This window comes from Hyaena hyaena, unplaced genomic scaffold, assembly GCF_003009895.1.
Source record: "Hyaena hyaena isolate Hyena2069 unplaced genomic scaffold, ASM300989v1 scaffold_330, whole genome shotgun sequence".
Taxonomy (NCBI): Eukaryota; Metazoa; Chordata; class Mammalia; order Carnivora; family Hyaenidae; genus Hyaena; species Hyaena hyaena.
Genome location: NW_024080961.1, coordinates 288,343 through 309,351, shown reverse-complemented (window position 1 = coordinate 309,351; position 21,009 = coordinate 288,343). Strand labels below are relative to the sequence as shown.

General features: G+C 37.0%; 1 protein-coding gene across 2 annotated transcripts in view; it reads left to right on the top strand.

The window, feature by feature from the left end:
- Positions 1–21,009, top strand: part of SYCP1 (synaptonemal complex protein 1) — a 130,432-nt gene that overhangs the window by 3,628 nt on the left and 105,795 nt on the right. For both annotated transcript variants that reach the window (XM_039249065.1, XM_039249066.1), the window contains exons 5-7: positions 1,266–1,430; positions 2,081–2,148; positions 12,215–12,288. In XM_039249065.1, coding sequence (XP_039104996.1) covers positions 1,266–1,430; positions 2,081–2,148; positions 12,215–12,288 — 307 coding nt within the window. The remainder of the gene's footprint in view (positions 1–1,265; positions 1,431–2,080; positions 2,149–12,214; positions 12,289–21,009) is intronic.

Below are 21,009 nucleotides of genomic sequence, written 5' to 3'. Positions count from 1 at the left end.
TTGGAGTATCATTTATTGTTATTTGTATATATCTTTCTTTTGACGCTTCTAAAGGATTAAAATTTGGTTTATGTTTTAAGTCATATCCTTCAAAATCCTTTTCCTTCCTTTGTTTTTCCTTTAAAGTTGTTGAAACACCAGGCTTCTGTATTTTTCTGGGTTATGCAAACAACCATCCTTTGGGGCAATTTAATTATAAACCATAGCAAGAATAGAAGAGGGGTTGTGGCTACAATTTCATAGGCTCAGCCTGTGAAAAGGCTGAGAATCAAGTCACTATTTTACAAATAAAACTAATTAATAGATGTGATTGGCTGGTTTGCTGTTCAAGGAATCTTTTTCTATATATTTTGAGAGAGACAGAGCACAAGCAGAGGAGGGACAGAGAGAAAGAGACAGAGAATCTCAGGCTGACAGCACAGAGCCTGAAAGGGGCTTGATGAAATGTGAGGTCATTACTTGAGTTGGGTGCTTAACTGACTGAGCCACCCAGGAGCTCCTAGAACATGTGACTCTTAACCTCAGGGTCCTTAGTTCAAGCCCCACATTGGGTGTGGATCTAGTTAAAAACAAAACAAAAAATACCCAAACCAACAGAGAGAAAGTCCGTGGCCTGATAAAATGCTGTATGTTTGTTGTGATTATAACAGCACAGAATTTAATATTCATCTATTTTGATAACAAAGAACTATCAACAAACAGAAATCAGTATGATTTAAAAAATATAAACTCTGACATTACTGTATAATGTTGAAATGGATAATGCAGGAAATCCAAATAAAATCTAAATAGAACCTGAGAATAAATGAAAGCTAGATCTTCTGTTAACTGTATTTTTTGTCATTATATTTTAAAATTCATGTCCTTTAAGTAATTCTTCAAACTATATAACCAAAATATTTTAAGACCATGGTAAAAATTTATAAATATACTGTAGAGTGATTGGCTTTAGCTTTCAATCAGCCAGACTCTCTCACTGATTAAAATATTTCCAATTTCTGGCTTGGGTACATCTTGAATGTATTTGATTATAGTCAGCAGGGCATTACAAAAGTTACTGGTCAGTTGATTAAGTTAAGGTGCTAATACTGCTTTCTTATTTTTAAAGTGTTAATGTAGTTTTCAGCAGGATATTAGGGCATAAATTGAGGAGAGATTTATTCTCAACTACTAAGGTACTTGGATATTTTCAGTAGGCAGCTGTAGTTTGTTAATTGTTCATAATTTTAGTTAACCAGTCTTTGAAAACCTATTTGTTTTAATAGAATTCAGAGCCAATGAGCAGACTGTATTCAAAACTGTATAAGGAGGCTGAAAAGATCAAGAAGTGGAAAGTGGATATAGACTCTGAATTGAAGCAGAAAGAAAATAAGTTACAAGAAAATAGAAAGATAATTGAAGCACAGCGGAAAGCCATTCAAGAACTACAGGTATAATGAGATTTGGAATTGAGAATTTAGTATATTAGATTCTGTCATAATAGTATTTAAAATAGAGTATTTCTGTGATGTGGATTTTAAGGACAGTAGTTTTTTTAAGTTTCACTGATACTGCGTTTCAACTTTAGGATGAACACAGAGGACAAGTTGTATAGAGCTTTAATGCAAACGGTTAGGGAAATAATAAATTAGGTAAAGATTGATTTAATGATTCTAATTATAGGCTTAATTTTTAATTCCTATTACTGATGTTTTGTTTGAAATAAATGTCTTTTATTAGAATATGACATTTGTGGTTAAAACTATATTTGAAGCTGTTCAGATTTAGTTTTGTGGCCTAGTAAAAGAAGAATGTTGAAAATCCAGCATTGGGTTAGGACAAAGATAAAACATCATTTAAAAATGTTTAGGGATGATAATACTGCACTAAAACATTGTTGGATACTTTATAGAGATGATTCAGCAAACTTGATTTAGATCTGTGAAAGTGAGACCCATAAATTGTGATAAAAATAGTTTTTTATGTGCAAAGGAGTTTTACACTTCTTAGTTGTTAGCAGAGAAATGCTGCTTAATCATTATACTCATGTTTGTTTTGCTAAGCAAAATGTGATGAACTGTTCTTCTGTTTTGTTAATTAGTTTGAAAATGAAAAAATAAGTTTGAAATTAGAAGAACGAATTCAAGAAAATAAAGATTTAATAAAAGAGTAAGTAATCATTTAATGAATTTGTTCTTTATTCCAGGTTTGTTAAAATAATTTCCAGAAATTTATTGAACACTTTCTATTATGTATTAACTTACATAGAGAATTCTACCTGAGTACTGTGAGAGGAGGAAGACCTAGTTATTTTACATTCTTGTATTTGGCAAACAGTGGTCACTGACTAATACTTTTTACACTTTCTAAAATGTCAGGTAGGCAAAACCATTACTGCGTATCAAAAAGGTATCTGATAATCCTGTATCTACAACTGCCTACGTATGTTGTCTACCTTTCTGTTTGTTGCAGTATTTTAGGTACAGCGTTTATAGAATAATGCTCAATTTAGCTCCAAGCTAATTCTTACTCTCAAGTTCCTGTTTTGTCAGTGGTCTAATGATTGTTCCATTAACATTAGCTTAAAATTTTAGTATCCTCGTTAACTTTTCCTTCCTTTTGTTCTAGGCTGTAGCTAAGCCTTATTTTATATCCTCTTATCTCCTTTGGATTATATCCTATAGAATTTAATAGAAACATGTAATTGTTTAATAATTCATCTGCCAAGTAGATACCGAATAGTTAGAATGTAATGTATGGTTCCACAAAGAGTACAAAACTTATTTATTCCTACTTGCTTGCTATATATGGTTTAGAAGACCTTTCACCTTGTCAGTGAAGTTGCTGATAAGTGAAAAAGGCTCTTAACGACAAATTGTTTTAGCCCAATTGAAGACAACCTGTGGAGGTGCCTGGCTGGCTCAGTTGGAAGAGCATGTGACTCTTGATTTCAGGGTCATGAGATTGAGCCCAGTATTGGGGTCAGAGATTACTTAAATAAGGAAATAAACTTAAAAAGAGAACCTGTGACTTCCCAGATAAAATTTAAATATTAAACCTTAATTTTTTCCCCTGCCTGCTCGAGGTTTGGTTATTAGGGAGAAGGGAGAATAAAGAGGAAGTTTCTAATATTGTGTGCCTATTGTATATTTGGTCTCTTTCGTAGAATATGTGACTGAGTTCCTACTGTATCTGTCCCCCTAATACCAGTATTTGATGACTTGTGAGCTTTCTTAAGTTTGCTGTTAACCTCCATTAATGAACGTGTGAATTTTTTGTTAATGCTGTGACTGTTGGGTTACATAGTATATTGTAATTTAGTGTAGTGTGACATGGGATATATGCCATTTTTTGAGGTGAGAGGTAGTGAGTTTATTTTGTTTTTTTAAATTTTTTTTTCTTTTTTTACAAATAGTTTATTGTCAAATTGGTTTCCACATAATGCCCAGTGCTCATCCCCACAAGTGCCCTCCTCCATGCCCATCCCCTCCCCCACCCCCCACATCCATCAGTCCTCAGTTTTTGTCAGCATTCAAGAGTCTCTCATGGTTTGCCTCTCTCCCTTTCCCCCATTTCTCCCCTTCTTCTCCCCCTTGTTCCTCTGTTAAGTTCCTCCTAATCCTCCTATACTTGCAAACATATGATATTTGTCCTTCTCTGCCTGACTTATTTCGCTCAGCATAACACCCTCAAGGTCCATCCATGTTGCTACACATGGCCAGATTTCATTGTTTCTCATTGCTGTGTAGTATTCCATCGTATATATAAACCACATCTTCTTGATCCATTCGTCCGTTGATGGACACTTAGGCTCTTTCCATGTTTTAGCTATTGTGGAGAGTGCTGCTATGAACATTGGGGTACATGTGTTCCTATGCTTCAGCATTTCTGTATCCCTTGGGTAAATTTCTAGCAGTGCTATTGCTGGGTCATATGGGAGTTCTATTGTTAGTTTCCTGAGGAACCTCCACACTGTTTTCCAGAGGGGCTGTACCAGTTTACATTCCCACCAACAGTGTAGGAGGGTGCCTGTTTCTCCACATCCTCAGCAGCATCTAGAGTTCTCTGATTTGCTTATTTTAGCCTAGTGAGTTTATTTGGGATGTGATCTTCTATTTTAAGCACTTGCTTGAGTTGTGTGTCAGTATTGCCCTCAAATGCTGAATTGTCATTTGTCATCTGAAAGAACCTTGACATTTAGGGTAAGAGCTTTGTCAAAAAATGTTGGTAAGAAACAAAGTTGCACTTAAGGTCAAGTGACTTGATTTTTGGATGACAGATTTAATATAATTGACCGGCCTATTCACTGATCATGACTTTCTAAAAGGGATAGAGATTTGAAAGAGACTTTGGGTATTTCAAAACCATATGTATGCCTGGCCTAGAATAGAAGTTTGACAGGAAATGGGCACTTTAATTTATTGACTTTTTGAGGAGAAAAAGACTTTTGAGATAGTTTAGATAATTTGGAAGGTTTTTTTTTTAAATGGAGCATAGGACCTTATATATGATTTGATTTTCATATATAAGTGTCTCAATTTTCAAATTTCAGCAGTAAAACCTGAAGCATCCACAATTAAATACTTCAGAAAAGACTTTAAAAAGCAAGATTTGATTTGACAGACTCCTATCTGGAATTTGTTTAGATAATTTGATGACTTAAACCCTTATCAAGCCCTGCGGCATGCCTATGATGGTGATAGTTATCAGAGAAGAGAAAGCTGTCCATAGATGAGGATGTCCAAAGGACGTATAGGAGTTAGCCAGGAGGGGAATTAGAGGTTGTGACTCTGGTATTTTGATGCGCTAAAGAGTTTTGATTTTATCTTGAAGTGGGGGTAGAGGGTAGGGGCTGCAGAAGAGTGGGCCAGAGAAAGGCTGATTGGCTATAGCTATGGCTCCCTTCAACAAGAACAGTTTTATTTATTTATTTATTTTAAATATTTTTATATATTTCTAGGAGAGAGAGAGAGAGACAGCGTGAGCAGGGGAGGGTCAGAGAGAGAGGGAGACACAGACTCTGAAACAGGCTCCAGGCTCTGAGCTGGCAGTCAGCACAGAGCCCGACGCGGGGCTCGAACCCACGAACCGCGAGATCATGACCTAAGCGAAAGTCGGACACTTAACCGACTAAGCCACCCAGGCGCCCCAGAACAGTTTTATTTTTTAAATGTAGTTTAAAATCTTGTGTATCCAGTTAGGATTTCTTTTCTTTTTTTTTTTTTAATTTTTTAACATTTATTTATTTTTGAGACAGAGTATGAGCAGGGGAGGGTCAGAGAGAGAGGGAGACACAGAATCTAAAACAGGCTCCAGGCTCTGAGCTGTCAGCACAGAGCCCGGGGCTCGAACCCACAGACTGCGAGATCACGACCTGAGCCGAAGTCGGCCGCTTAACCGACTGAGCCACCCAGGCGCCCCTAGGATTTCATTTTGTAAGAGAATTTTGGTTCTAGGGGAAAAAAAAGATTGAAAACTGCTGTAGATGGTCGTTTTGAAGCCAGTGAAGTGTTTTAAGAATTCTAAAATTGAGCCATTGTGAGTACATAGTAGAATTGAAATAAATATTTATTTGTTTGGATGAGTGCTTGTATATGGATATGTGGCTGGTTTTATACCAGGCTGTGCTGCCCACAGGGTCTTGGCGGTTCGGGGAGCATATCGGTAAAGGCACTTTTGTCCTTTACTCCTCACCATAAATTAACAGGAAGAGGCTGAGGTTTTTTCAAATTGTATCTGAAGAATTAGGTTTATGGTCACTTGTTCTGATTTTTACAAAACCTCTAACAAAAAAGTCCCTCTCTAGACCAGTGGTTCTCACATTTTTGCAAGCATCTGAATTATCTGCAAAGCTTGTTAAAGAATATACTGTTATCCTCTCCCTTCCCCTCCCACCCCCCTAGAATTTCTGATTCAGTGGAATAGGGCTTCAGAATTTGCTTTTCTAACAAGTGATGTGGATGCTACTGGTCCAAGGATCAGACTTTGGGAGCTACTGCTCTGTACTAGAGAACAGTCACAGGCTTTGAAAATAAAACAAAAGTACTCTTTCTCTGACTTATTTTTCTTAGCATTATACTCTCGAGATCCATCCATGTTGTTGCAAATAGGAAAATTACATTCTTTTTTATGGCTCAGTGATATATTCCGCTGTTTGTATATTTGTGTGTGTGTGTGTGTGTGTGTATGTATGTATACACTGCATCTTTATCCATTTATCTATCAGTGGCCACTTGGGCTGTTTCTATATTATGTTCTATGATTCGTCAGTAAACATAAGACTGTGTATATCCCTTCAAATTAGTGTTTCTCTATTCTTTGGGTATTACTGGATCATGTGGTAGTTCTGTTTTTAATTATTTTTTTATTTTTTATTTATTTACTTTTTATTTATTTCTGAGAGAGAGAGAGACAGCGTGAGCAGGGGAGGGTCAGAGAGAGGGAGACACAGAATCTAAAACAGGCTCCAGGCTCTGAGCTAGCTGTCAGCACAGAGCCTGACGTGGGGCTTGAACCCACAAACCGCGAGATCATGACCTGAGCTGAAGCCGGACGCTCAACTGACTGAGTCATCGAGGTGCCCCTGTTTTAAAATTTTTTTGAGCAACCTCCATACTGTTTTCCAAAGTGGCTGCAACAGTTTACATTCCCATAGGGCATAAGGGTCCTTTTTTCTCCACATCCTCGCCAACACTTGTTGTTTCTTGTGTTTTTGATTTTAGCCATTCTGACAGGTGTTGTGATTGTGATTTGCATTTCCCTGTTGATTAGTGATGTTGAACATCTTTTCAGGTGTCTGGCCATATGTATGTCGTCTTTGGAGAACGGTTTATGTCTTCTGCCCATTTTTAAATTGGATTATCAGGTTTTTGTGTGTGTTGAGTTTTATAAGTTCTTTGTATATTTTGGATACTAACCCTCTATCAGATACATCATTGGCAAATATCTTCTCCTGTTCAGTAGGTTGTTTTTTCATTTTGTTGATTGTTTGCTGTGCAGAAGTTTTTTATTTTGATGTGGTCCCGACATTATTTTTGCTTTTGTTTCCCTTGTCTCAGAAGACCTATCTAGAAAGATGTTGTACAGGTGATACGCCTGTGCTCCCTTCTAGGGCAACCAGACAAAAAGAAATAAAAGGCATCCAAATTGGCAAAGATTTGGGGCGCCTGGGTGGCTTAGTCGGTTAAGCGTCCGACTTTCGCTTAGGTCATGATCTCGCGGTTCGTGGTTCGAGCCCCGCGTCGGGCTCTGTGCTGACTGCCAGCTCAGAGCCTGGAGCCTGTTTCAGTCTGTGACTCCTTCTCTCTGACCCTCCCCTGCTCACGCTGTCTCTCTCTCTCGTCTAGAAATAAAAAAAAAAAAAAAAAAAATATATATATATCAAATTGGCAAAGATTTTTATGATTTTTGGTCTCACATTTAGGCCTTTCATCCATTTTGAATTTATTTTTGTGTATAGTGTAAGAAAGTGGTCCAGTTTCATTGCTTTGCATTAGCTGTCCACTTTTTCTAGTACCTTTTGTTGAAGAGACTTTTTCCCATTATGTATTCTTGCCTCCTTTGTTGAAGATGAGTTGACCACATAATTGTGGGTTTATTTCTGTGTTTTATTTTCTGTTCTGTTAACCTACGTGTCTCTTTTTGTGCCAGTACCATACAGTTTCGATCACTCGATTTCTAATAGAAGTTGAAATCTGGAATTGTGATACCTCCAGCTTTCACTCATGTGGAATTTAAGAAACAAATGAACAAAGGGAAAAAGGGCACACCAAAAATAGACTCTTATCTATAGAGAACAAACAGATGGTTACCAGAGGGGAGGTGGGTGGGTGGATGGGTGAAATAGGTAAAGGGGATTAGGAGGACATTTATCATGATGAACATTGAGTAATATGTGGAATTGTAGAATCACTATATTGTATACCTGAAACCGATATAACCCTGTATGTGGACTACTCCTGATTTAAATAAAAAAAATAAGTAAACATTTTTGAAAAGCAGACCAAAAAACCACCCTTGATTTCAGTGACTTCTTTTTCATTTGTTTATTGAAAATGTCAAAGGATATGGTCTATGTAATAATCTAACTTTTGCATTTTACTAACCTAATAATGTAGATTTAAAAATCATTATTTTTTTCAAAGTTTATTTTTTTGAGAGAAAGAGAGTGTGCACGCACGTGTGAGCAAGTGGGGGAGGGGCAGACAAAGGGAGACAATCCCAAGCAGGCTCTGTGCTGATAGCCAAATGTGGGGCTTAAATTCATGGACAGTGAGGTCATGACCTGATCTGAAATTGAGTCCCACACTTGACTGAGTCACCCAGGTGCCCCTAAAAATCGTTATTAATGAGAGGCACCTGGGTGGCTGTGTTGGCTGTGTGTCTGACTTCAGCTCTAGTCATGATCTCGCAGTTTGTGGCTTGCACTGCTGTCACCACAGAGCCCACTCTGGATCCTCTGTCCCCCTCTCTGCCTCTTGCCTGCTTGTGCTTTCTCTCTTAAAAATATTAAACCCCAAAATTCATTATTTTTTAAATAATTTTTTAAAAATATTTTATTTCTGAGAGAGAGGGAGAGAGACAGCATGAGCAGGGAGGGTCAGAGACAGAGGGAGACACAGAATCTGAAGCAGGCTCCAGGCTCTGAGCTGTCAGCACAGAGCCCGACGCAGGGCTCGAACCCACGAACCGTGAGATTATGACCTGAGCCAAAGTTGGATGCTGAACCGACTGAGCCACCCAGGCGCTCCCCAAAATTCATTATTAATGATTAATTTGTAACAGTTCATTTCTATGGAAAATTTATGAGATGGAAAATTACATCTAACTGCTGAATGTATGATAACTTTAACAGGACATCTAGAGGTCTTTTTTTTCCCTCTTTTTAAAAACTTTCATTGACATTTAATGAGATTTGGAAGATATGAGACTACATTGTATTGAACTTTCTAAAAAAATACATTGGTATAATATATGACATTAGTTTTAGGTATGTAACATAACTATTTGACAAATGTATGGCAGAATGATTAGCAAATATATTCTCCCATTTAGTAGTTTGGCTTTTCATTTTGTTGGTAGTTTCCTTGGCTGTGCAGAAGCTTTTATTTTATTTATTTTTATTTTTTAATTGTTTTTAAAATATTGATCATTGATTTTGGTTGTCATGTCTTTTTTTAATAATTTTTTTAATGTTTATTTTGAGAGAGAGACACAGACACACGGAGCACAAGCAGGGGAGGGGCAGAAAGAGAAGGAGACACAGAATTGAAAGCAGTCTCCAGCCTCTGAGTTGTTAGGACAGAGCCCGATGTGAGGCTCGAACCCACGAACCGTAAGATCATGACCTGAGCCAAAGTCAGTGCTTAACCAACTGTGCCACCCAGGCACCCCCCGGAAGCTTTTAAATTTGATGTGGTCCCACTTGTTAATTATTGTATGTCAAATCCAAAAAAATCATTTCTAAGACCAATGTCAAGGAACTTACCACTGGTGTTTTCTAGGAGTCTTACAGTTTCAGGTCTTAGGTTCAAGTCTTTAATCCATTTTGAATTGATTTTGTGTATGCTGTAAGATAGTAGTCCTGTTTTCCCAATGCCATTTATTTTTAAAAAATTTTAGTGTCTATTTTTGAGAGACAGGGAGAGACCTGTCAGCACAGAGCCTGACATGGGCTTGAACTTACAAACTGTGAGATCATGGCCTGAGCCCAAGTTGGACGCTTAACTGACTGAGCCAGCCACCAAGGTACCCCTTCCCAACACCATTTATTGAAGGGACTTTCCTTTCTCCGTTATATATTCTTGGCTCTTTTGTAGTGAATTCACTGACCATATATGCGTGGGTATGTTGATCTGTGTGTCTGTTTTTATGCTAATACCATACTTTTAAAAAAAGGTTTTATTTAAATTCTAGTTAACCTACAGTGTAATATTAGTTTCAGGTATACAATATAGTGATTCATCACTTCCATACAATACCTGGTACTCATCCCAACAAGTGTACTCCTTAATCTCTGTCACCTATTTAACCAACTCCCCCCACCTCCCAGACTGTTTTGATTTTACTATAGTTTTGTCATATAGTTTGAAATCAGGAAGTGTGATTCCTCCCGCTCTTCTTTCTCAAGTTTGCTTTGGTTCTTTGGTGATATCATACAAAGTTTAGGTTTCTTCTGTTTCTGAAAAATGCCATTGGAAATTTGGTTGGGATTGCATTGATTCCATAAATTGTTTTGAGTAGTGTGTTATTCATAAGAAAAAAAATACTTGGTCATTCAGATGACCAAATATGTATTTCTCATATAAATATATATATTTGGTTTTCATCCACCCTCCTCATCACCTCCAAAATCCTTGGAATTTTCTAAGTGCTGAGAGTGACAAAAGTTCTCTCTTGTTATGTTAATGGGGTGACTTTTGGAACCCACTTAAGGATGAGTCTGGTTGCCAGGAGAACGACAGTGTGATTAGAGGGTTGGAACTTTCCATCCCTTTCCACACCCACCCTCTACCGTGGGAAGGGGAGAGGGTCTGGAAGTTGAATCAGTACTCATTGACCAATGATTTAATCAATCATGATTACATAACTAAGCATCCATGAAAGCCCAAGAGGACAGGGTTCAGGAAAACTTCGAGCTTGATGAAGAGATTTGAAGAGAGTGGTGAGGTCAGAGAGAGCGTGGAAGCTCCATACCCTTTCCCCTTGCCTGGCCTTATGCATCTTCTTCTATCTGTTTCTGAGTTATATTCTTTTATAATAAACTAGTAATGTAGCAAGTAAGTTGTTTCTCAGAGTTCAGTGACTGCTCCTGCAAATTAACTGACCCTAAGGAACCTCAGATTTATAGGCAGTTTGTCAGAGGTACAGGTAACAAATCTGCGCTTGTCAATGGTGTCTGAAAACTAAGGAGTGAGTTGGGAGTTTCTTATAGCCAGTCGGACAGAAGTACAGGTAACAACTTGGGCTTGCAACTGGTATCTCAAGTGGGGCTGGGGGGACAGCAGTTTTGTAGGACCTAACTTGTAGCATCTGAGGCTGCCTCCAGGAAGACAGTGTCAGAATTGAATTCAAATGTGACACACTCAACTGGTGTTCCAAGAATTCTTGTTGGTGTGGGGAACTGCCCCCTTCCCATTGGAATTGGTATTAGGACCCATTTAGGTAACGTGGACATTTTAACAGTACTCTTCTAATCAATGCACATGGACTCTCTGTTTGTGTCTTCAATTTCTTAATGTATTATAGTTTTCAGCATCTAGGTCTTTTATTTCCTTGGTTAAATTTAATCCTAGGTATCTTTTTGATGCAGTTGTAAATGGGGTTGTTTTCTTAATTTCTCCTTCAGATAGTTGATTATCTTTGTACACAAAGGCAACTGATTTTTGTATATTGATTTTGTATCTTAACAAACCTTGCTGAATTGGTGTTTTAGTTCTAGCAGTTTTTTGGTGGGGTCTTTGGAGTTTTCTCTATATGTCATGTCAACTGCAAAGAGTGAGTTTCTTTTTCTTTTCCAATTTGCATACCCTTAATGTATTTATTTTCTTGCCTAATTGTTCTGACTAGTCCTTCCAATACAATGCTGAATAAGAGTGGTGAGAGGGGGTATTCTTGTCTTGTTCCCAATGTTAGAGGAAAAGCTTTTGGCTTTTTACTTTTTCTGAACATGATGCAAGCTGCGGACTCATCATATATGGCCATTATTATGTTGAGGTACATTTGCTTTATGCCCAACTTTGTTGAGAGTTTTTATCACAAATAATAATTGAATTTTTATTAAATGTTTTTTCTGCATCTATTGAGATGTTCAGAGGTCGTCTTATTCATGTAATGAAAGGGTAGTCAGAAAGTTGACCCGCTTAAGGCTTTGAGGGCAAGACAGCTAGAGTATATCTGGGGTAATTAGTAAACGAAAAGCCTTACCTTCTTTTCTCATATTTTTTTTCCTTCTGCAAATCTAAAACTGTTTCCTGAAAGGTTGTTGATAGCTACTTGGGTAGAAACTTAGTAAGAACTATCCTTTTTACTTTAAAGTTATGTAGTTACTAAATCATCTTTGCTAATAGTACAGTCAACCCATTTTTTTTCATATAGTCATTTATGATGGATGTGATACATATATTAAAGTATTATGAGACTTTCTTTAATAATTATTACAATATTTCATAACTTTTATGTATGATTTTGCTTTGAGATCAGATTGCACTCACACAGATGCTATATTTTCTTTCAGGAATAATGCTACAAGACATTTATGTAATTTACTGAAAGAAACCTGTGCCAGATCTGCAGAAAAGACAAAGAAATGTAAATATTTTTCTTATTTTACGTGATTTTATCAATTTATTATTATTTTAATGGTGGGGGTAGAGAAGGGAAGAAAGTGTGTTTTCACTTTTTGGAACCGGTTTTGATTTGAAAAAGTTAGATATGCCTCATACCATTTCTTTGCATAAGTAATTTGATTCTCAGTTCTTCGAGCTTAGAAAGCTCACAGTGTTTGAAAGATAATATATTTCAAAAGATAGATATCTGACATTTGTAGTTCTTATTTCAGGTAAAATGTGATCTTTAGACTAATCTTTCTGTCTGGAACAACCAGCGTATTGAATTTTGATACATAACCATGTTTATAATAGAAACTACTGGCAGAGGGCTATGCTGAAGGCGTAGTGCTTAAGAGTAGTGCAATATTTATTTCCAATCTAAATAGAATTCTCAAGTTTCTCCTAAAGAAACATGCTTTTAAAATATTCAAATAAGGTTGTGGTATTTATGTGAGAGTATACATTTTCATTTTATGCATATTTTGATTTTACTTACAGGAATTTTCATTTTGATGGAAAACATAATCTTATTTTCAAAAATAATACTTTTATCTTTGTCCTTATTTTCACACTAGCTGTACTTTGTTTCTGCCAAGAATGTATTAGGATATACTGTCTATCTGCTTTTTCAGGATTGCTAAAATTTTAATATCACACAGCTTATTGTATAAGAGCCTGGGCTTAACAGTTAGACAGTTTATGCTCAAGTTTAAACTTTCATTTCCTGTCTACTTGACCTTGGATAAGTTATATAGTCTCTGACCCACTGTTTATTGATTAATAACATGCCTCTTAGTGGTGTTTTGAGAATTAAATTTGTTAATTTAATTCTGCTCCTCCTCCTTCCTCTTCTTTTTTCTTTTTCTCCTCCTCCCCCTCTTCCTTTTCCTTCCCCCTTGCCTCTTCCTTGTCCTCCTCCTCCTCTCTTTCTTTCCAGTATGCATTTTTGCTAGCTTTTTAAATTATTTGTCCCTGCATTTAGTACTTTGCTTTTAGAACTATTCTATGTTTTCCAGAATGTAGTGCATCACTACCAGCTTCCTCTGCTGCATCCTGTTTGTCCAACTTTCTATATTAGCTTTTCCATCTCTATATAAAAAGTGATGAAAAGTATACATTGATGGGTGTAGAGGGATGGTGTGTTGACTGCTTTGTAGAAAGTAACCTGGGCCATAGAGACAAGGCTGCTAGTTTTTTTTCCCCCCTCTGCTTAGTTTTATGTTCTCTAAGTCAGAGATAGATGGTGAGAGAGATTTGAAGGATCTTCAAAAAATTTTAGGTGATTTCTTTAATGAACCAGTGAGTATATCTTGATATGATGTGTAGATAGTTTTTTCCTGTAAAAAGTCTTTATTAATGTAAACTCCATCTAGATTCTTAAGTTTTTCCTTTTGCTGTTGGATTTTTCTGTCTTCTTTATTCATTCACCAGCTTTTAAAGTGCCTCCTTTGTGTTGTGAAATATTCTGAATGCTGAGGAAGAGAGCAGTGAAAGGTTCTGCTTTTAAGGAGTATGTACCCTAGTGGAGGGACACAGACCATAAACCAGTTATATGTTGGGTGATGATAACTGCTTAAGGAAAGAGTAGTTTGGGGTAGGGTGATTGGGGGAGTATTTTAGAAACCCTAGTAAGTGGAGGAGGGAGTGAGCCATGTAGTTATTTTGGGAAATAGTAAGTGCAAAGTCCCTTAGATGAAAGCCTATTTAATATTTTCAAGTCAATGAGGCCACTGTGCTGTTACCTTTGATATTTCTGCCTTGTATACGTTTTTCATCTTTTTTTTCTTGTGTGCCACTCAGGAAGATTTCTTCTAATCTGTCTTCCAGTACACCGATTTTCTATTTAGCTACTTCTAGTTTGTTTTTTAATTCATCAACTGAAGTTCTAATTTTTGTTATTGCATTTTCTGGTTCTGTATCTATTAGCTGGTCTTTAAAATATCTGTAGTATCACTTCTTAGACTTTCAGGTTTGTTGCTGAAATTTTTCTTTAACATAAAGTTGGTGGACAGTGTTACATTCGTTTCAGGTATGCAACATAGTGATTTAATACATGATGTTCACTAGTGTTATTTGCTGGAATTTTTAAGCTCAGATTTTTATCTCCATGAACATAGAAAATTAAACTTATTAAGGTTTTAATAAAGTTTATTAAAGGGGTTTATTCTGTTGTGTTGTTCTCTAGATTCTAGTTGTTTATCTCATTGTGTACTTCATTATCTACGATTATTTGCTTGAGACCTAGAATGATGTCACATTTTCCTGGTTCTTTGAATGTTGAAAAGTTTTGATTATCTCCTGGACATTTTGAAATTCTGTGTTGTGAGAATCTTGGTCCTTTCAAAATCCCCAGGACAGTGTATGTTTGTTTATTTTATAGCAGGCAGTCAACTCTGGATCAGATCACAAATTCTATCTTGCCTTCTGTGTGCTAGGTTCTAATATCAATCAGTTCAGTTTTCAAAGCCTTTGGTATACTGGTCTGGCTCTGTTTCTTGTATGCTCCACTCAAGATTAGATCTGGGATGTGGGTAGTAATTTATATTGAACTTTAGTTTTCAAAGCCCTTGCTATATTTATTTTGGGTCTGTCTTGTGCGTGTATATTCTGCCCTTTTCCCCATGGGACTTGTGACATAATTAGGTAATCCTCTTTTGAAGCTGTCTTTAAGATTTCTCCCCCATGGGAGAAATGAGCCTTGGGCCCAGAAAGAAGAGAGTTTCTCTTGGGGTTTCGTATGTCCTTGCTGCCATGGATGCTGCTCTTCTACTACCAGGTCCATTCTTGGGACAGGGCTGAGAGAGGGGAAAAAAAGAAAAAAATCAGGATTTCCTTTTGCTGCTCATGTTTCCTGTTACAGTTCTGCTGGGGCCTTACATTTGGCGAATGTTAGGAGGGAAGATAGGAAAAAACCTAAAGAGGAAACTCACCTTCACATGAGTCATTTTTTCAAAATTTTATTTTTTTCTCTAATCTACCTGCCTTTGCTTACTTTTCAGAGTCCTAAAGTAGTTGCTTTATATGTATTTCAGCATTTTTAGCTGTAAGCAACAGGAGAGAAAAACTATAGCAGAATTACTTCATCTTGACTGGCACTGGAAGTTGGTTTAGTGTTTTTGAATTATAATCCTCAATCTATTCTTGGCCTGATTATGTTTCCATCATTATGTTTTTAGACTTTTGATTCTTCTAAGAATTAAAAAAAATCCTCCAGATTTTTAATTGTCTGCAGTAAAAGGGTTGGTCTGAATTACTTAGCCATTACCAGAAAACCGTCCTTGATGCTTTTCTAAAATACAGATTAACTCCTGTTACTAATTCATTCAATGGCTTTCATAATTTTTTTGGTGGATAGAATGGTATTTTACACTTTCCCATATACATAGGCTCATGGAGAACTGCTTGTTACTCCCTAAACAGATTATGCTTCTGAGCTTTTGAATATTTTGAATATATATATATATTTTTTGGCTGATCCTCTTTCCTTCATCTCCTTAGCTCCTATTTGTCCATCAAAACTCAGAATAAATGTTACTACTCTATGGAAATATTCCCCAACTTTGCTGATTCAGATGCTCTTCTTTGTATACCTTTACACATGTCCTGTTTTTATGAATTCCCTCAACAAATATTTGAGTGTCTACTACTATATGCTAGACATCTTACTGCAAGCTTAAGGGGAAGGGATCATATTTTAATTCAGTATAGTCCATTCTTTACACAATGTCTTTCAAGATAGTAGGCAATTGATTAAAAAAAAAAAACAAAAGAAATCTATTCTTAGATGCACCTTTAAAAAAAAACAAAACTCTTTAGATGGCGGTCTGTTGCATACTGAATGATACTGAATTCTTTAGCATGCTATTTGAAATACTACCAAACTTTTTTTTTTTTTTTTTTTGGTAGCCTTAAGTCCTAACCTAAATTAGTGTTGGAAAGGACTTTAAAGCTTTTGTAGTCTACTTACATTTCCATTGATCTACTTTCCTTTACAGCATATCTAACCAAGTGAGTATATTCAGTGATGGAAACTCACTAACCCCAAGATTGTCATTTAAGGACAGCTCTTATTTTTATATTGAGCTGAAATCTTAACATAGTTTCTGTCTTCTTTACTATAACTCTCCGTAGGGCATATGGAAAAAGGACTAAGTCATTTTTTATGCACTATCTCTTTAGATCTTTAAAGCTGGCTTTTTGTCCTTTTTGAATCTTTAGCCTAGACATTTCAAGATTCTTGTGCTTTTCTTATTTTGTTTGATCTGTTGAACATCTTTGTGATAGAGTCCAGATCTGTGTGAGGTAATCTAATTGTAGGTGTCTTTAACGAACTCTAAGGTCAGCTTATTTCATAGTCAGAATGTATCAATTTATAAGCTTAGTGACTTCACTATTAAAACCTTTATATTTTCTTTTTTGCTTCATTCTTTGCATGTACATTTAGATTTTTGGATCCAGATATCATTCTTTGCATTTATCCAAACTAGAATTATTTTTTTTTAAATATAATCTATTGTTAGGTTGGTTTCCATATAACACCCAGTGCTCATCCCAACAAGTACCCGCCTCCATGTCCATCACCCATTTTCCCCTCTCCCTTACCCCCCATCAACCCTCAGTTTGTTCTCACTAAGAGCCTCTTATGGTTTGCTTCTTCCCTCTCAACTATTTTTTCTCCCCTTCTCCTCCCCTGTGGTCCTCTGTTAAGTTTGTCCTGTTCCATGTATGAGTGAAAACATATGGTATCTGTCTTTCTCTGCCTGGATTATTTCACTCGGCATAACACCCTTGAGTTCCATTCATGTTGCTACACATGGCCAGATCTCATTGTTTCTCATTGCCATGTAGTATTCCATTGTATAGATAAACCACATCTTCTTGATTCATTCATCAGTTGATGGACATTTAGGCTGTTTCCATGATTTGGCTATTGTTGAAAGTGCTGCTGTGGGGGTGCCCGGGTGGCTCAGTCGGTTGGGCGTCCGACTTCGGCTCAGGTCATGATCTCACGGTCCGTGGGTTTGAGCCCTGCGTCGGGCTCTGTGCTGACAGCTCAGAACCTGGAGCCTGTTTCAGACTCTGTGTCTCCCTCTCTCTCTGACCCTCCCCTGCTCACTCTGTCTCTGTCTTTCAGAAATTAAAAAAAAAAAAAGTGCTGCTGTGAACTTTGAGGTACATGTGCCCCTATGCATCAGCACTCCTGTATCCCTTGGGTAAATTCCTAGCAGTGCAATTGCTGGGACATAGGCGGAGTCCTATTGTTAAATTTTTGAGGAAACTCCACAGTGTTTTCCAGAGGGGCTATGCCAATTTACATTCCCACCAGTGGTGTAGGAGGGTGCCCGTTTCTCCACATCCTTGCCAGCATCTATAGTCTCCAGATTTGTTCATTTTAGCCACTCTGACCAGTATCTCAGTGTGGTTTTGATTTGTATTTTCCTGATGATGAGTGATGCTGAGCATTGTTTCATGTGTCTGTTGGCCATCTGGATGTCCTCTTTGGAGAAGTGTTTGTTCATGTCTTCTGCCCATTTCTTTACTGGATTGTTTGTATTTCGGGTGTGGAGTTTGGTGAATTCCTTATAGATTTTGGATACTAGCCCTTTAGCCGAGATGTCATTTGCAACTATCTTTTCCCATTCCATCAGTTGCCTATTAGTTTTATGGATTGTTTCCTTTGCCGTGCAGAAGCTTTTCATCTTGATGAGGTCCCAATAGTTTATTTTTGCTCTTGATTCTTTTGCTTTTGGGGAAGTGTCAATTAAGAAATGGCTGCGGTGGAGGTCAAGGAGGTTGCTTCCTGCTTTCTCCTCTAGGGTTTTGATGGTTTCCTGTCTTACATTCAGGTCCTTCACCCATTTTGAGTTTATTTTTGTGTATGGTGTGAGAAAGTGGTCCAATTTCATTCTTCTGCATGTTGCTGTCCAGTTCTCCCAGCACCATCTGCTAAAGAGGCTGTCTTTTTTCCATTAGATACTCTTTCCTGCTTTGTCAAAGATTACTTAGCCATACATTTGTAGATCCAATTCTGAGTTCTCACTTCTATTCCATTGGTCTATATGTCTGTTTTTGTGCCAATCCCATACTGTCTTGATGATGACAGCTTTGTAGTAGAGGCTAAAGTCTGGGATTGTGTTGCCTCCCATTTTGGTTTTCTTCTTCAATATTATTTTGGCTACTTGGGGTCTTTTGTGGTTCCATACAAATTTTAGGATAGTTTGTTCTAGCTTTGAGAAGAATGCTGGTGCGATTTTGATTGGGATTGCACTGAATGTGTAGATAGCTTTGGGTAATATTGACATTTTAACTATATTTGTTTTTCTGATTCATGAGCATGGAATGTTTTTCCGTTTCTTTTTGTCTTCTTCAATTTCCTTCATAAGTTTTTTATAGTTTTCATCATACAGATCTTCTATATCTTTGGTTAGGTTTATTCATAGGTATTTTATGTTTTTTTATGCAATTGTGAATGGGATCAGTTTCTTGATTTTCTGTTGCTTCATTAATGGTATATAAAAATACAACTGATTATGTTGATTTGTACCTGTGACTTTGGATCAGTTCTAGCAGACTTTTGGTGGAGTCTGTTGGGTTTTCCATGTAGAGTATCATGTCATCTGCAAAACGTGAAAGTTTGACGACTTCTCTGCCAATTTTGATGCCTTTTATTTCCTTTCGTTGTCTGATGGCTGATGCTAGGACTTCCAGCACTATGTTAAACATAGTGGTGAGAGTGGACATCCCTGTCGTGTTGCTGATCTCCAGGGGGAAGTTCTCAGTTTTTCCCCACTGAGGATGGTATTAGCTGTGGGCTTTCATAAATGGCTTTTAGGATGTTTATGTAAGTTTTGCATCCCGACTTTGTCGAGGATTTTTATTAAGAAAGGATGCTGTGTTTTGTCAAATGCTTTTTCTGCATCTGTTGACAGGATCATGTGGTTTTTATCTTTTCTTTTGTTAATGTGATGTATCACATTGATTTGCGAATATTGAACCAGCCCTGTAACTCAGGAATGAATCCCACTTGATCTTGGTGGATAATTCTTTTTATGTGCTATTAGATTCGATTTGCAAGTGTCTTGTTGAGGATTTTCGCATCCATATTCATAAGGGATATTGGCCTCTGGTTCTTTTTCTTTTTTTTTTTTTTGCTGGGTCTCTGGCTTGGGAATCAAAGTGATGCTGGCTTTGTAGAATGACACTGGAAGTTTTCCTTTGATTTATGTTATTTGGAGCAGCTTGAGAAGAATGGGTATTAACTCTGGTTTAAATTTCTAGTAGAATTCCCCAGGGAAGCCATCTGGCCTAGGGCTCTTATTCGTTGGGAGATTTTTGATAACTGATTCAATTTCTTCACTAGTTATGGGTCTGTTCAGATTTTCTATCTCTTCCTGTGTGAATTTTGGTAGTGTGTGTGTGTTTAGGAATTTGTCCATTTCTTCTAGGTTGTCTAGTTTGTTGGCATATAATTTTTCATAGAATTCCCTGATACTTGCTTGTATTTCTGAGGGACTGGTTGTAGTAAACCTATTTTCATTTGTGATTTTGTCTGTTTGGGTGCTCTCTCTCTTTGTTTTGAGAAGCCTGGCTAGAGGTTTGTCAATTTTGTTTATTTAAAAAAAAAAAAAACAACTTTTGGTTTCTTCTCTTCCACTGTTGTTTTGTATTCTATATTGTTTTATTTCTGCCCTGATCTTTATTTCTCTTCTTCTGCTGGGTTTGGGGTGTCATTGCTGCTCTGCTTCTAGTTCCTTTAGGTGTGCTTAGATTTTGTATTTGGGCTTTATCTTGTTTCCTGAGATAGGCCTGGATTGCAATGTATTTTCCTCTTTGGACTGCCTTTGCTGTATCCCAAAGAGTTTAGATTGTTGTATTTTCATTTTCATTTGTTTCCATATATTTTTCAATTTCTTCTCTAATTGCCTGGTTGACCCATTCATTGTTTAGTAGGGTATTCTTTAAACTCCATGCTTTTGGAGGTTTTCCAGACTTTTTTCTGTGGTTGATTTCAAGTTTCATAGCACTGTGATCTGAAAGCACGCATGGTATGATCCCAATTCTTTTATTGATGGCTGCATTGTGACCCAGTATGTGATATATCTTTGAGAATGTGTCCTGCGCACTCAAGAAGAAAGTGAATTCCATAGCTCTGGGATAGAGAGTTCTAAATATATCTGTCAATACATCTGATCCAATGTGTCATTCAGGTCCATTGTTTCTTTAGTGATTTTCTGTCTAGTTGATCTGTCCATTGCTGTAAGTGGAGTATTAAAGTCCCCTGCAATTAGCACATTCTTATCCATAAGATTGCTCTTATTTGTGATTGTTATATATTCAGGTGCTCCCGAATTTGGTGCGTAGACATTTATAAATATTAGATCTTCCTGATGGAGAGATCGTGTAATTATTATATAATGCCCTTCTTCATCTCTTGTTACTGCCTTTAAAGTCCAGTTTGTCCGATATAAGTATGGCTACTCCAACTTACTTTTGACTTCCAGTAGCCCGATAGATAGTTCTCCATCTCTTCACTTTCGATCTGAAGGTGTCCTCAGGTCTAAAATGAGTCTCTTGTAGAAAGCAAATAGATGGATCTTGTTTTTTGGTTTTGTTTTGTTTTGTTTTGTTTGGTCTATTCTGCTACCCTCTGTCTTTTGATTGGAGCATTTAGTCCATTTACATTCAGTGTTGTTACTGAAAA